At 36.2% G+C, this 15842-nt stretch overlaps 1 protein-coding gene across 1 annotated transcript; it reads left to right on the plus strand.

Moving 5' to 3' along the window:
• Positions 1-3051: 3051 nt before the first annotated feature.
• LOC107819537 (serine/threonine-protein kinase-like protein CCR1) lies at positions 3052-3639 on the plus strand. Its single transcript, XM_016645657.1, has one exon. It carries the CDS (start codon positions 3052-3054, stop codon positions 3637-3639), a length of 588 nt encoding a protein of 195 aa, XP_016501143.1.
• The last annotated feature ends 12203 nt before the right edge of the window (positions 3640-15842 follow it).

The following is a 15842-nucleotide window of genomic DNA, read 5'->3' on the forward strand; positions in this document are numbered from 1 at the left end:
ATTTATTTAATAAATTTAGTTTTTTTTCTTATATAAAAAAACTAATAATAATAATAATAATAATAATAATTGAATGTTTGTATATATATATATATATATATATATATATTGTGTGTGTGTGTGTATTTAGTATGTATTAATATATTTTTCCATGATAAAGAAGCACTCCCATGATTTTGACAATGAAAGTTTTCTCCTATCATGAAAAAGAATATTTTCTTTGCCATAATCTTGTCTTTGTTATATGAGAAAGACCCTGAGAAGCTAAGAAAAAGGAAATGAGTCCAGAATTGAAAAAAATTCAGGGAAGCACTTTTATCTCCTTTTATTATTATTATTATTATTATTATTATTATTATTTGTTTATCATGAGGACATGATATTATTTAAGCTTGGGGTAGAGGAAATTTTTGTTATACATGTGTTTCTTTAAAGTTTTTTATTTTTCCTCTATTAAAAGCAAAAGGTAAAAAAAAAACTCAAAAATAAAAAATAAAAAAATTGATAAAAATTGAGTTGCCTTATTCCTAAGGCGACTTATTTCATGTACTTCCATGGATTTCTTATTCGGTTCTTTGCCATGGTCGTAATATTTTGAATCGAACATTTTTTTAGGACTTTTAGTTGTTTAATTTGTTTTGGTAAATAAGTTGGCTAAACTTGATTTGACTTGAAAAGCATGAGACTTAAAAATAACGAAATTGATTAAGTACCAATCACGGGTTTTATGATTACCTTTCTAAGCTCATACTTACTTATTGGTGATTGAAATCATAATTTTTGTGGTTCCAAGTATATTGTGCGGTTAGCTTATATTGTCTAGTTCTCTTACTTATTTGGAAATCTAGAACTTGCCTTGAATGTGGTTTGAAGCGAAATTCTAGGTAGATCTTTGAGTTGAGAAATGAAAGTAGGCCTTCTTTGTTGAGCCACCGCCTAAATTAATCTACCTTGATGATCTTTATCCCTAGTTAGCTCAGTTGAGCCTAAATAAATTATTATTATTATTATTGTAGCCAAGCTTTAACTCTTATCTTGTTTGTTGTTAAGACTTATTATTTGTTCACCCAATTCCCTTTGGGCACTTTAAGAGTTGATCTAAATGTGAAAATCTAGGGGTGAGGTGTAATTGTGGAAAGAACTGATGTAAGAACAAGTATTTGAGCTTGTTAATCTCTTGAGATGTTTTTATAAAAAGAAAAAAAATAGTTGCTTCTGAAATTCAAAAAAAAATGAAAGTTGTGAATGGGTTAAGAAGAAGAAGAAGAAGAAGGGGGATGTCGATTGCTTAAAGAAATATGGAAGACAATCATGCTTGAGCGATAAAGTAAAGTGTAGAGCCTACAGGGAATTTGAGTCGCTATTATCCATATGTATCCTTCTGATCCCTAAGCCTTCATTACAACCTTGTAAAAGTCCTACATGATCTTAACTCATAGACTCCTATATTAGTAGAGAATTACATAATAGTCAAGCTTATGGTAATTTCCAGTAGCTTGAGGTACTTTTTTTTTAGAGTGAGCGAAATTTTCTATTCATGCCCTTCTTTGTTCTTTATCTATATATTGTGTGATATACGGGCATCTCTCTTCATCTAGTGAGACACACTTGGGATTAAATAATATTATGATTTCGATACTCAATAGGTGAACATGAGTACGGTTAAAGATGTTTGAACTCATGGATTGGTCTTAATTAATTCTTCTCTGTCAAAACTTCTCATGATTTCACTTAAAGTGTTTAGCTACCATGTTTATTTGATATTCTTTTTTCTCGAGGACAAGCAAATATTTAAGTATGAGAGAATTTGGTAAGAGAAAAATATCATGCATAAGTTGAGCTAGAATCTAATTTTTAGTACTAATATTTTTCTCTTTCTTTGCAGGAAATAATTAAACTAATAAGAAAAATGAACAATGAAAAGAAAAAAAATTCACTTTCCAAGTTTGCAAAGAAAAACTATAATGCTGAAAAATTAAAAGTAAAGTGGTTTATGCAACTTTACAAATGAGAAAGTAGTTGTACACATGAAAAAAAATCCAAGACAAACAAAATGGAGAAAGAAAAGGGACAACCATTGCTGGAAAGAGGAAACCAAGAAGGACTAAAATCATTACTAGCAAGTGGACATGTGCTACTTTTTGAAAGAAAACATTGTCAGCAAAACCAATTTCAAGACACAAAGTTTAATTTGCCAAGTAGATCCAAGTTGCCGTGAAATCAATTTGGCATTTGTTAGTTGGCAACTTGGGCCAACTTAAATGAAAAAGCTGACAAAGTTTTATTTAATTGAAAAAGAAGTCCAGAAATAACGGGAATTGTTGGGGAGAACTTGCTATAAATAGCTGCATCTTGAGCTGTTTGAAGGGGGAGCAGAAGGCAGAAACCTTATTCTTGATCAACTCATTTCTTTCAATTTTCTAAGTTCTTATTTTGTGAATATTTTCTTTCTTCTTTTAGCCACTATACTGGCTTCATTTCTAGTTCCGAATAAATTATAATATTGAAAATTACTCTAGCACCTATTTTTAATAAATAGGGGGAATTATTCTCTTGAATATTTCTTTCTATTTTCTTATTTAATGGGCAAGAATATTTCCGTTGTCAATACTAACTCCATTATGGAGTAACTTTTCTTGTGTTGGGAGAGTGATGGATCTTAATATTTCTATATAATAGTAGATATTATCCCTCAATTTCACATGTTTTAGCTGAAGTTTTACATTTAAATTTTATCTGCTTTATAGTTAGGTGTTATTTAATTTGTTAACATCTATCTATTTCATACTAAACATTAACTCTTACTAATTCTGTAATCAAAAGAGGCAGAAGAGTAAATAGTTAATTTTGGTATTGATAAATGTTAACTTTTAGGCGAAATGGCTTCCTGCTCACTTAAACTTGTCGGGTTTTTTAAAGCCGATACATAAACTTTTTTATTTTTCCATTTGAACACTCGAACTCGTTTTTTTCATAACTAATAAACGCATCTGACAAGAGACCATGTGCGCATGTATTACACATACACATACGTCTCCATCCAGTCAGTAAATGACCAATGGATGTCTTACACGTCAAGGGCGCGAAAACCCTAACCCTGGTCCCCTCTTTAATGCAAGCCTTTTGAATGAGCCTGATTTGGTAAAGAGAGCCAATGCTGCTACGATTATACACACCAACAGCCAAGAATTTGAGATGGAGCTAGAGATCCTCTGCAGTGTTCGCCACAACAGTATAGTTAATTTGTTAGGTTATTATGCAGAAATGGAGGAGCAGATTCTTGTTTACGAACTCATGCCTCACGGAACGCTTTACGACCATCTCCACTGCGATCTTTCTTGTCTGAGATGGAACCTTAGGCTGAAGATTGTGATGCAGGCTGCAAAAGGGCTCGAGTACCTTCACAAGGAAGTTTCTCCTCCTATTGTGCACCGTGATGTGAAGAGTTCGAACATTCTGTTGGACGCTGATTGGGGAGCTCGTATTGCAGATTTTAGATTGCTTACACCTAATGAGAAGGATCTTAACGGAGATGTGACAACTGATGTCTATAACTTTAGGATTGTGCTGCTAGAGATTCTTAGTGGAAGAAAAGCTTATGACAGGGATTGCACACCTTCAAGTATTATTATTTGTTAATCTTGTTCTGATCGAGCTTCGTTTGGTCCAAGTGATGCAAAACTTAGCTTTAACTCTACAATGATAAAATATACAACTTTCCACCATTTCCACGGTCTGAAAAAATAAAAAAAATTGAAAATGGAGCTTCAAATTTTTAAAAATGGAAAGGGGGGTATTTTAGAAGGAACAAATAAGAACACAATTAAACACAACCCATTTTGTATTGTTGGGCGTTGGGAAGGGGGGGTTTCACGCTCTTGTGGGTCATGTTCCTCATGTGGGCTGCTGATTAGGACCAACTGACGCCACATGGGTATGGTCAATGGTCATATATATTTATTAGTTATGGAAAAAATAAGTTCGAGTGTTCAAATGGGAAAGTTATAAGTTTATGTATCGGCTTTTAAAACCCCGCCAAGTTTAAGTGGCCAGGAAAGCATTTCGCCTACTTTTATTTAGTGACATCTAACTCTTATATGTTAAAATTGATTCTACACTTATTTGTAATCGAAAGAGGCAAATATTGTAGTAATTAGTTATAACATGTAGGGTAACCGAAAGGGACTTACTAAAAAAAGCAAGTTTTAGTTTAAGCATACATTTCTGGCTCTTTAATATTACTATTCTAACGATTAATTTGTATAACCGAGAGGAATGCAATTAATTGTTCAACTTAAGTAATGATATATAAATGTAATCGTGAGAGGCATTTATACATTTGTGAGAAATAGAAATTGAAGGATAATTTTACCTATTATATAATAGAAATATTAAGTGAAGTTATGATCCCAACACCTTTTTATTATATTTGTGAAAAATAAAATATTTTCTATTGCTCTATTCATGCATTTTTAGTTAGTTAATTCACAACTCAACTCTTCCTGGTTTTCTCAAATAGTAATTAAAACAAGAAACGTCTGTAGAATATATAAACCAATATCTATGGGTTCGATATCTTTATATACTATAATTTGACAGAGTACGAGTTTAAATTTTATACACGCCATACTCTTGTCAATTAACAAACTTAGCCCGCACCCCATCAATACGCAATACCTCCCCAAAATCCTAATCTTCCACCAGTACCCACTCCTCCTCAACACCAACATCTTCCAACTCAGTACCCGCAAACCACTTACCATACTCCTCAGAATACCCCGCAACCTATCCCTGATCCGCAAAATTCAACTAATAATCACCACTACACTCTAACCCCCAGCACCCACCAAAATAATCTCATATACGTGGAAACCTTACCCCACTCTACTTAACTAATCTCATACATTCCAGAATCCACCGAGAAGGACCTGCTTATTAAGAATATGGTGGAGGAGCTCAAGAAGCTCACAAGCTGCGTCTAGGGTGTTGAAGGAGGCAAAGGAATTGAGGGTCTGAATTATGAGGATCTATGCATTCAGCCAGACGCGGAACTGCCAGAAGGTTACAAACCTCCTAAGTTCGATATGTTTGACGAAACGGGTGACCCAAAGGTACATTTGAGGACATACTGTGATAAGCTCGTGGGAGTGGGTAAAGATGAAAGAATTCGCATGAAACTATTCGTGAGGAGTCTCACTGGAGACGCCCTATCTTGGTATATCAGTCAGAATCCCAAGAAGTGGGTTAATTGGGTAAGCATGGCATCGGACTTCATGGACCGATTCAGGTTTAATACAAAGAATGCACCAGACGTCTTCTACATACAGAACCTCAAGAAGAAACCAACGGGAACTTTCCCTGAGTATGCTACTCGATGGAGGTTAGAAGCTACAAAGGTCAGGCCAGCACTAAAGGAAGAGTAGATGAACAAATTCTTCGTCAGGGCCTAGGACCCACAATACTATGAAAGGTTAATGGTCATCGAAAATCACAAGTTCTCCGACATCATCAAACTCAAGGAAAGGATTGAAGAAGGGATCAAGAGTGGGATGGTAACCAATTTTGAGGCATTTCAGGCTACGAACAAAGCATTACAGGCAGGAGTATATCAAAGAAGAAAGAAGTGGGGGCAATGATGGTAGCCCAAGGTCCAAAATCTCCACTCACATACCAAATACCTCCACCTACATACCAAACTTCACCTCTACCGCCTATCACACTTATAACACCTAGCCAGTCTATTACCATTCACATCCAACCCGCCAAAACTATCAAAAACCTAGACCTAGTTTCGATTGCATGCCGCCCAGATAATACACCCCTATTGTTGAGCCTATCAACGAGATATATGAAAGACTGAAGGCTGCCGGATATGTCACCCCTATTCCTGTCGTCGCCATCTCAATGGGTCAACTCGAACAAAACATGTGCGTACTATTCCGGCATGAAAGGGCATACTATTGATTAATGCCGCACTTCGAAATATAAGATTCAGACCGTGATTGATACCAAAGTCATACAAGCAAAGGAAGCAACACCTAATGTCTGCAACAATCCCCTTCCAGATCATAGGGTGGAGGAGTAAATGTGATAGAAACTAATGAAGAATGGATCCTGAAGGGTTGATTGGGCTTATTTGGGAAGATGACGACCCTAAACCTACAATCACACTTACTCCTATTATGGTACAGATACAACTACCGGTCGAAGTTGAACTAGCCATATCAGTTTCGTTTGAAATTGAAGTAACAACACCTGCAACTACACGTACTCTATTTGAAGTAGAAGTAGCCACACCCTTTATTGTGATGGTAGCATCCACATCACCCTTTAATTCCAATGACATACCTTGGGATTATATTGCCGAAGCTAGGAGAAAAGAAAAAACAAAAATAGAATAGTCTGGTTCTACACAGGGGATAACAGAACTGGAAAGATCTATACACCCGAAAATTTGGGAGGAACAAGCAAGGAAGTTGTTGCCAAACAACCCATCATTGAAACTGGTCTAGATGATCTCTAGAGGAAAGTACAGGCAAGAGAATACTCTGTCGTTGATCATCTGAACAAGACTCCTGCCTAGATATCCATCGTGTCACTGCTACAAAATTCTAAGGCATATAGGAATGCTCTGATGAAGGTGTTGAGTGAAGCGTACGTGCCCAACAACATCACCAGTGGAGAGATAGCCAACATGGTGGGCAAGTACTGAAAAGCCACAAGATCACCTTTCACGAAGATGAACTGCCACCGGAAGGACTAAGTCACAACAGGGCCCTGCACATCACAGTACAGTTTGAGGACAAATTCATCGCCAAAGTCCTAATAGATGGAGGTTCTGTCACAACTCAAACCTATGGGCCGCGACGGGCATCCGATACCTTACTTAACCGAGTACCAACATAACATATTATTCTTATCGTACTTTCATTGGCAAATGGGACAAACGGGCCATCATGGGCTAACTAGAATGAACATGGGGGAGTACTCAATATAGGACAACCCAACCTGATATAAAAACTTACCCATGTGACATACGGGCCTATAAGGCCAACATGATCATTTGTATACTTAAAACATAGGCCGACAAGGTCATACAAGTATCCGTATATATGACATCTGTCTATAAGACTCTAAATTATATAGTTATCATAAAGGTTGGGACAGAGCCCCGCCATACCAAACAATACATGTCTAAATCATACTGACCAAACAAGCAACTCCGGAGCAAATGGAGTGCACCAACATCTTCCGCTGAGCTGATAGCCTGCTTGGAGGACTCTTGACCTGTCTTTCGGGACCTGGGGGCATGAAACACATCATCCCAAGCAAAAGGAACGTCAATAAAAATAATGTACCGAGCATGTAAGGAATGAAAATCAGTAAATAATCGATAATAGGCATGAGAGAAGCATGGAGTAAAAAACTCGACATGTAAGTCTGGATAACTCTATAAATCATGTAATACTTATAGTGTCATGCATATGCATATGAATGTCATGTCATGCATAGGTACATGTGTTCATAACATCATCAAGCCTCTGAGGGCATCCCATCTTATCATCTCGGCCACTGTGGGCAAAATCATCAACGTGCACCAACTGTTGAGGTGGTGGTGCGTATATAACGCTGTAACCTTTTTCCATATACCATATATATATATAATATACATATATACGCGTATATAACGCTATCTGATCATGGGTCAATGTACATGTATAAATACATGAAATGCATAAGAAATACGTTAATAAGATTTTCTCGGAATGCCATAAAAATCAATATGCCTTTCGGATAAACTTTATCAAATACGTATTTTTCTGAGACCCATGAACAGAAGATATAATAATAATTCACATGGGGAATCAAAAATATAGACACCCCTAGTATTTCTATGAATAGAGTCATTTATGAAAGTTATGTATTTTGCTCGTTTCATTTGTATTATTTGGATCATGCCAAAAAGAAAGAAGGGATAGCCTTAACATACCTGAACTGATTCTCTTGTCATTTCCTCTAACATACGTCTTTTGTGAAACACATAACGGTGGATCAAAGTAAGAGAGAAGGGATAGCCTTAACATACCTGAATTGATTCTCTTGACATTTTCTCTAACATACGTCTTTTGCGAAAACACATAACGGCGGATCGAAGTAAGAGAAAATCCGTATGATATTCTTGAGAAAAATTGCACTGTACTCTCTTAGAATCACAAAATCCTGTTGTTATTAAATTATAACTTCATATGAATTTTTCTAAGCAAATCACGCTGCCATTTACTTCATATGATATGATATCTCTCTTTGTGAATTTAATCAAAGTCTTGTATGACTTTGTTGAAGCTTCACCCGTACAGTTGGAGTTTCCATTTTGTGAATTGAAAATAGGCTCCATCATATCACATAACACCAACTCTTAATGAGATAAGAATATCAAGTCTTATATTTGTGGGTTTGTGGGCCCCACTTACATTATGACTAAGCCACAAAAATTTCTCAAATTTTGCCACCTTGTTACATGAGTTATGACTCATTATTCAAGACATATTTGGCAACCACATTCCCTTAATCCCACGTGAATTGCCCCATAATGCTTATCCAAGATCACTTAAATAATTATCCACAAACTTTTAATTAATTTTTTAACTTCCCACTCAAATCAATAATTAACCAATTATCCACATAACTAAGAATTATCTCAAACTACTTAAAATACTACTCACTTTTAACATACTGCATACACTTTACTATCATGGTCATATGGTACCCTGTATGATACTAGTCCATAAATACCGGATATTTTAGCTCGGGCTATATTTTATTCCAACATGTCAAACTTTGATGAAAATTTATTTTCTTTGATTTGCTTAACCTCTCACCTTCTCGAATTTACTCATCACTTGTTTGAAATAGCATAATGCTTATAATCTCAAAATAATTTCATTCCTGAGCTTACGTCGATTAACTTTACGATGAAACTTTAACATCCGAAAATGCAGAATGTAACATCTCATTACCGAGCTTTCATCAATTCACTTATGGCATACTTTCATGTACGAAAACATGGGGTGTAATAGATTCAAGCCTCAACATTTGCCCATTGATTACTCTAAAAAGGCTGGGTAAAGATTTCCATGAGATACAAGCAAGGAGTATGAATGTGAAGGCATTTGATGGGTCTCAAAGAGCCACAATTAGGGGAATTAACCTTTGTTTACAAATGGACCTGACTTGGTTCGATGTTGAGTTTCAAGTATTGAACATATCTGCTACGTACAATCTTTTACTGGGACGACCTTGGATACATGCCGCTGGAGCTGTGGCTTCTATGCTAAACCAGGCCGTGAAGTTTGAATGGAACCATCAGGAGGTAATCATTCACAGAGATGGAAGTAATCCCATTTACACCAGTCAAACTATCCTGGTTGTCGAGAATAGAAGAAAGTTGGGTGGAGAAACTTATCACCGCATCGAGCATGTCAATGCAATTGAGAAAGATAAATGGTGGAGCAGCAAAATAGAAAGCATACTGGCATGGTCAGGGTATGAACCCAGCAAAGGACCTGGGAAAACTCTAGGGCATTACCAAACCAATACAGTTGAAACGTCATGGTACAACTTTTGGGCTTAGATATCAATATACATAGCAAGAATATGATGATTGGTCGCCCCCATGGCGTGGTCCCTATTACCCTCTTGAGCAGCTAGTGCCGCATCTAAGTTAGACTTTTCACCAGTCCAACACAACATAGGGATCTTAAGAAGAGGAAGCTCTGGCAAACACACTGGCTACTCTATCTTCCATGATACAACATTCAAGAATCCAAAACGAGTTCGCAGACGCACTGGCTACTCTGTGTTCCATGATACAACATCCGGATAAGAATTTTATTGATCCCATCTCAATTAAGATCCATAGTCAACCAGCTTATTGTGTTTATGTTGAAGAAGAAACGGACGAAAATCCATGGTTCCACGACATCAAGGAATATTTGGCGAAAGGAGACTACATAGAGCAGGCGAATCATACTCAGAAATGCACACTGCGTAGGCTGTCCAATCATTTCTTCCAAAGTGGAAGAATTTTGTATAGGAGAACACCTTATCCATAACTATTAAGGTGTGTTGACGCCAAAGAAGCTTCCAAACGGCTCGAGGAAATACATGCCGAGACCTGCGGTCCATCTATGAACGGTTTTGTTCTAGCTAAGAAAATACTTAGAGCAGGATATTTTTGGATGACTATGGAAACAGATTGCATTCGGTATGTCCAGAAATGCCACCAATGCCAGATATATACAGATATGATACGAGTGTCGCCGAACGAACTCAATGCAACAAGTGAACCTTGGCCTTTTACTGATTGGGGAATGGATGTCATTGGTCCAATCGAACCCACTGATTCAAACATAGATTCATTTTAGTGGTCATCAATTACTTCACAAAATGGGTAAAGGCAGCATCTTACAAAGCTGTAACCAAGAAAGTCGTCACAGATTTTATCAAGGATCATATTGTTTGTCGATTCGGGGTTCCCGAGTCCATCATCACTGCTAATGCCGCCAATCTTAATAGTGATATGATGAAAACCATGTGTGAAACTTTCAAAATCAAGCACAAAAACTCCACAGCATACATGCCTCAAATGAACGGAGCCCTGAAAGCTGCCAACAAGAACATCAAGAAGATACTAAGGAAAATGGTATAAAATCACAAGCAATGGCACAAGAATTTACCATTTGCCTTATTAGGGTATATTACCACAGTTCGCACATCAACCGGGGCAACTCCCTGTTTGCTGGTTTACGGTATCGAAGTTGTCATTCCGGTCGAGGTAGAGATTCCTTCTTTAAAGATTATACAGGAAGTCGAACTCAGTGATGTAGAACGGATAAGGAGCCACTATGAGCAATTAGCTCTCATAAATTGAAAAAGGATGAATGCAGTGTGTTATGGTCAGCTTTATCAGAACAGAATGTCCAGAGCTTTCAACAAAAAGGTCAAACCAAGACAATTCACACTGGGGCAGCCAGTGCTGAAGCGAATCTTCCCATATCAAAATGAAGCCAAAGGAAAGTTTTCACCCAATTGTCAAGGGCCCTACATGGTTCACATGGTACTAATAGGAGGTGTACTCATACTTGCAGAAATGGATGGACAAGTTTGGCCAAAACCTATCAATTCAGACGCAGTTAAGAGATACTATATTTAGATTGTTTACATTTCTTTGTCTAATGTAACTAAACTACGCTTGACTGATTCCCGTTTAAGAGGGGATACATTGGCAGCCCTGTGGGTTTGGTCACATCTTAATAAAATCTTCATTTTTCCTAGAACCAGAAACTGGGGCAGAATTTTGAGGAGGACCCTCAAAATTTTGGAGCAAGTCTAGCTGATGTCATCATATGTAAGACAGTTAGAAAATCGGTAGAGTAATTGGGGCAAAATTTTGAGAAGGATTCTCAAAATTCCGGAGTAGATCCAACAAATTTCGTTACATACAGAACGACCGAAGGATCACTTACTAAACTGGGGAAGAATTTTGAGGAGGACCCTCAAAATTCTAACGCAAATAAAGCCGTAATGCCTCTAAAAGTGTCGTAGTCATTAGTTCGTCTAATTTACTTGATGTTATATACCACTATGTTTTCTAAAATGATTCTATTTCATCAAATAAGTGCATATTTTTCGATACTTTATTTCTATGGTAGCCAGGTGTTACTCAGGGTAACTCGAACAGGATCTCCAGAGCAAAGCAAAGCAAAACAAGAAGACAAAGACACGACCCAACCACCCACGCAAAACTCACAATTTTTCTTTGAATGCAGGGAAAAGAAATAACCACAAGTACGTGGGCCTTAAAATCATTACCTTAATAACAACTAGACCGCCAAGCGCAAATATATCTCTAGCTAAGAAATATTTTGCTCTTATTTGTTATTTGTTCATTGCATGAGACTAAGCCCTGTCTTAGATCTTGCATGAGGCTAAGCCCTGCCTCCCTATTTGCATAAGGCTAAGCACTGCCTTCTCTTTGCATGAGACTAAGCTTTGTCTCAGATCTTGCATGAGGCTAAGCCCTTACTCCCTATTGGAATAAGGCTAAGCATTGCCTTATCTTTGCATGAGACTAAGCCCTGTCTCAAATCTTGTGTGAGGCTAAGCCCTTCCTTCTCAACTGAGTAAGGCTAAGCATTGCCTTCCATTGCATGAGACTAAGCCCTATCTCCTCTTCTTATGTAAGTCTAAGCTTTGCCTTTCCTTGTCTAATGCCAGACGTTACCCTATTTGAAACCTAGTACCATCTTGCCTTTTCGGGACTAAGCTCTATCCCGATCTTATACAAGATTAAGTTTTGTCTTGTTTTGCTCATATGCATCACCATGCCTCTGTCCGAAGGCGTCATAGTCCGAAGGCATCATCCTCATAGCCTAAAGACACCATGTCATGGCCTGAAGATCTCTCAATATCGCACATCATTATTCAAAGACGTCATAGTTCGGAGGCACCATTCTCATGGACTGAGAACATCATTTCATGGCCTGCGAATCCCATATCTCATGATTCATGGCCCGGGACGTCATGGTCTAAGGACGTTATCCTCACTATCCCAAGACAACCTTCATGGTCCAAAGGGAATTTGCATCATGTTTAAATTCTCATAGTAATCCTTATATATTTGCACGCATCGTGTTTTAAATTTTGTAGCTAATTCAAAAGTTAACCATTCTTCAAACAGGAGCAACCTTTGCTCCGGTTTCCGCTCATACCATTCACACTCTGCCACTATTTCAAACGTAACTGACTCCCATCAGTTACACGCCTTAACTCTATGACCGTTCAGATATCTATCCTATGATACATCCATTATGCTTCAAATTCACATTCATAACTCTGCATAAATCCATCTGATACTATCCTTCGCAAAAGAACCCTTTCCAAAACATACGACTATTCCTATAACAATTTCATCGGTTTCATTCACCGTTGGGTCCAGAACTACACACGGCCTGATTCCTGTAAAACAAGGGATATGTAGGTAGCTCAGAGACCAGGGTGCGGCCTATATTTTTCAAAACACCTCATTCGGTCAAAATCGGTCATCATTTCTTTACCCGACAATACTTTCATCCTTCCCGAGTAAAGAGGGACAGTTGTTGATACCCAATGTTTTCCTCACATATTTCAAATATGCACATATACCTTCAAAATAGTGCATGAGCATCACCAAGTATTTTTTTTTCATAATTTTCTATAATTTTTAAAGGCTTTTAATCAATTTATTCATGTATTTTTATATAAATAATTATTAATTACATCACAAATAATTTTATAATAATTTATTATTTAATTTTTTCATCATTTATATCCATATTATTTTAAATAATATATATATATATATATATATATATATATATATATATATATATATATATATATATTTATTTATTTATTTTTGTATCCTTAGGCTAAAATTGCATATCTTGCAATAATAGCCCATATATATGCATAATTATACTATTTACATAAAAATAAATTTTTATATTTTTATAATGTTAATTAATTATTTTAAATTATTTTCATGCACAAGTGATATTTTTGTTATTTATTAATTATTTTTATAATTATTTACTTATTTAATTGGTATTTAAAATCTAGCTCTTTTTCTTAATTAATTTCGGACCTAAACACTATCCATTACCCCAGCCCAATACCAATTAACCCAGACTCATACTCGTTTAAAATCCCCTGACCCAATTCCCTTTTTAAAATCACAGTCGTTGATCTCTGATGATCAATGGCTCACAACACCCTTACCCCTTTAATTATACCCATCCGCCCAAACCCTAAATAGCTTTACCCCAACCCTCTGTCTCTATACACTCCTTCTTCTTCATCTTCTTCCTCTCAAAACCCTAGCGCCGTCACTTGTTACCCCCTCTGATTCCAACCTAAGATGGAATCAATCAATGATTCCCTTACCTTATTGAGGCTTTCTCGCTACTAGCTACTCATTTATGCTGTTACATAATTGCTTGCCTAACATGGCAAGCAGCTCTCTCTCCCGTCGTGAACAAAATCTAGTTCAAATTTTTGCTTCTTTCTATCTATGTTCATTCTCCGTCTCTTTATGGCACGAATCTCTGAGATTTTCTTTATTGTTTATTTACCCTAAAGCTAGGGTTTAGATCTTTTAAGATCTGTTGAGATTTTGTTCCTATTTTGTTAAAGATCTTAGTTATGTTTCCGCATGTCTATCTCTGAATGTTTTGCGATTTTTCGTCAAAAGTTTTCTGTCTAATTTACACGCCCTAAAATTAGAGCCCAAATCTTTTCAAAGATCTATTATGGTTTTGTTTTTGTTAAGTACCTTCTTTGTTATCCGTCTATGTGCATTTTCTTAGTGATTTTAGTTAAAGTTTTCTGACTAATCTCATTTGCCCTAAAATTAGGGCTCAGATCTTTTAAACTCTATTTTGGTTCTATTTTTGGTTGAATATCTTCTCCAATGTTCCGTATACATGTCTATATGCATGCTATTGTGATTCTACTCGCCCAGAATTAGGGCTCAGATCTTTTCTAATATGTTATGATTCCTTAATTCTGAGTATTTTCTCTTCAATGTTCTCATATATCTACGTGCATCCGTGTTACTCCTTTGGTTATTTCTGACTATTTTACTTACCCTAAATTAGGGATTTTTGATTCTGCAAAATCAAACCAAATTTATTTGACTCTTTAATTATTGTGTTAAAATATCTATCTATATGCCTATATGTATCTCTTTGCTTGTTATTACTGCCGATTTTATATATTTTACCTAAAACTAAGGTTTGAGACTTTTACTCTTTCCTTTCTCGTATAGTACTGATACTTTCTTTATTTCCAGTCAATCTACCATGCTTCTTGTATTGCTTGCTTTATTTACCATGAGACTGACCGTTAATTGATATTTTCCTTATTATAAGTAGTACTTGCCTGATTACTCATTAATTGACTGAACTCTGACTTCAATTGAATCCCGATTTATTCCTTACTTGTGTATATTTGATTTATTTCCTTATTTGTCTTCCTAATTGAACACTATTTAAACCCTTTCCCCTCTTCCTTTAGGGCAGACTCAAACTCTCATACTCTCATTAAAACTTGGTTCTTTCACTCTGATTATGCGCTCATTGTTTCTGGTCTTGACCGGCTGAAATCCAAGGCCAAGTGATTCTGGAACTTAACTGATGTAGCATATCTACTTGCTTAACTGGTAATCCCTAATCCCTTGTTATTTCATTCTCCATGTTTTTTCATAATCAGCGTTACTTGAACAGCATGTCTTGAACCCTACTTTTAGCATGATTCTACTTTTTGTGCTCCTATGACTCTCTTCTAATCTTATGGTTAATATTGTTTGTTTAAGATTATCTATTTTGAATAATATGAATCCTCTTATAAGTTAGCTTAATGTCCAAATTTGTCCGGGCACACTATTTGCTAATCATGCACCTGTTTTGAACCTTGCATTCTTAGGATACTACAAACATGTAATTAGTTAATTTGTTCTAATTTGTTGCTTAACTCATGTGCCCTGTCTATTAATATGTCATGTGATGATCTGATTTCTTTGCCTGAGTTATTTTTGTGATTAAAAAATGGTTGTCTTAAATGTCAGCATGCTCCCTTAGTGTTATTAAGTCTCTCTTCTGAATTAACATGTTTGAAACTATGTACTTTGCAAACTTGCTGTTTTTTTTCTGAATGCAATCCTGTGTTTTAACCTTGTTTCTTCTGAATTCAAACTATTTTGAAATCTGCCCCTACTCCCTTTTACAAGCAGATTTTTTTAAAAC

Source organism: Nicotiana tabacum, chromosome 16 (genome assembly GCF_000715075.1).
Source record: "Nicotiana tabacum cultivar K326 chromosome 16, ASM71507v2, whole genome shotgun sequence".
In the NCBI taxonomy this organism is placed as follows: domain Eukaryota; kingdom Viridiplantae; phylum Streptophyta; class Magnoliopsida; order Solanales; family Solanaceae; genus Nicotiana; species Nicotiana tabacum.

Excerpts from the sequence above, each read along its gene's own strand:
- LOC107819537 (XM_016645657.1), top strand. The coding sequence starts at position 3,052 with ATGACCAATGGATGTCTTACACGTCAAGGGCGCGAAAACCCTAACCCT.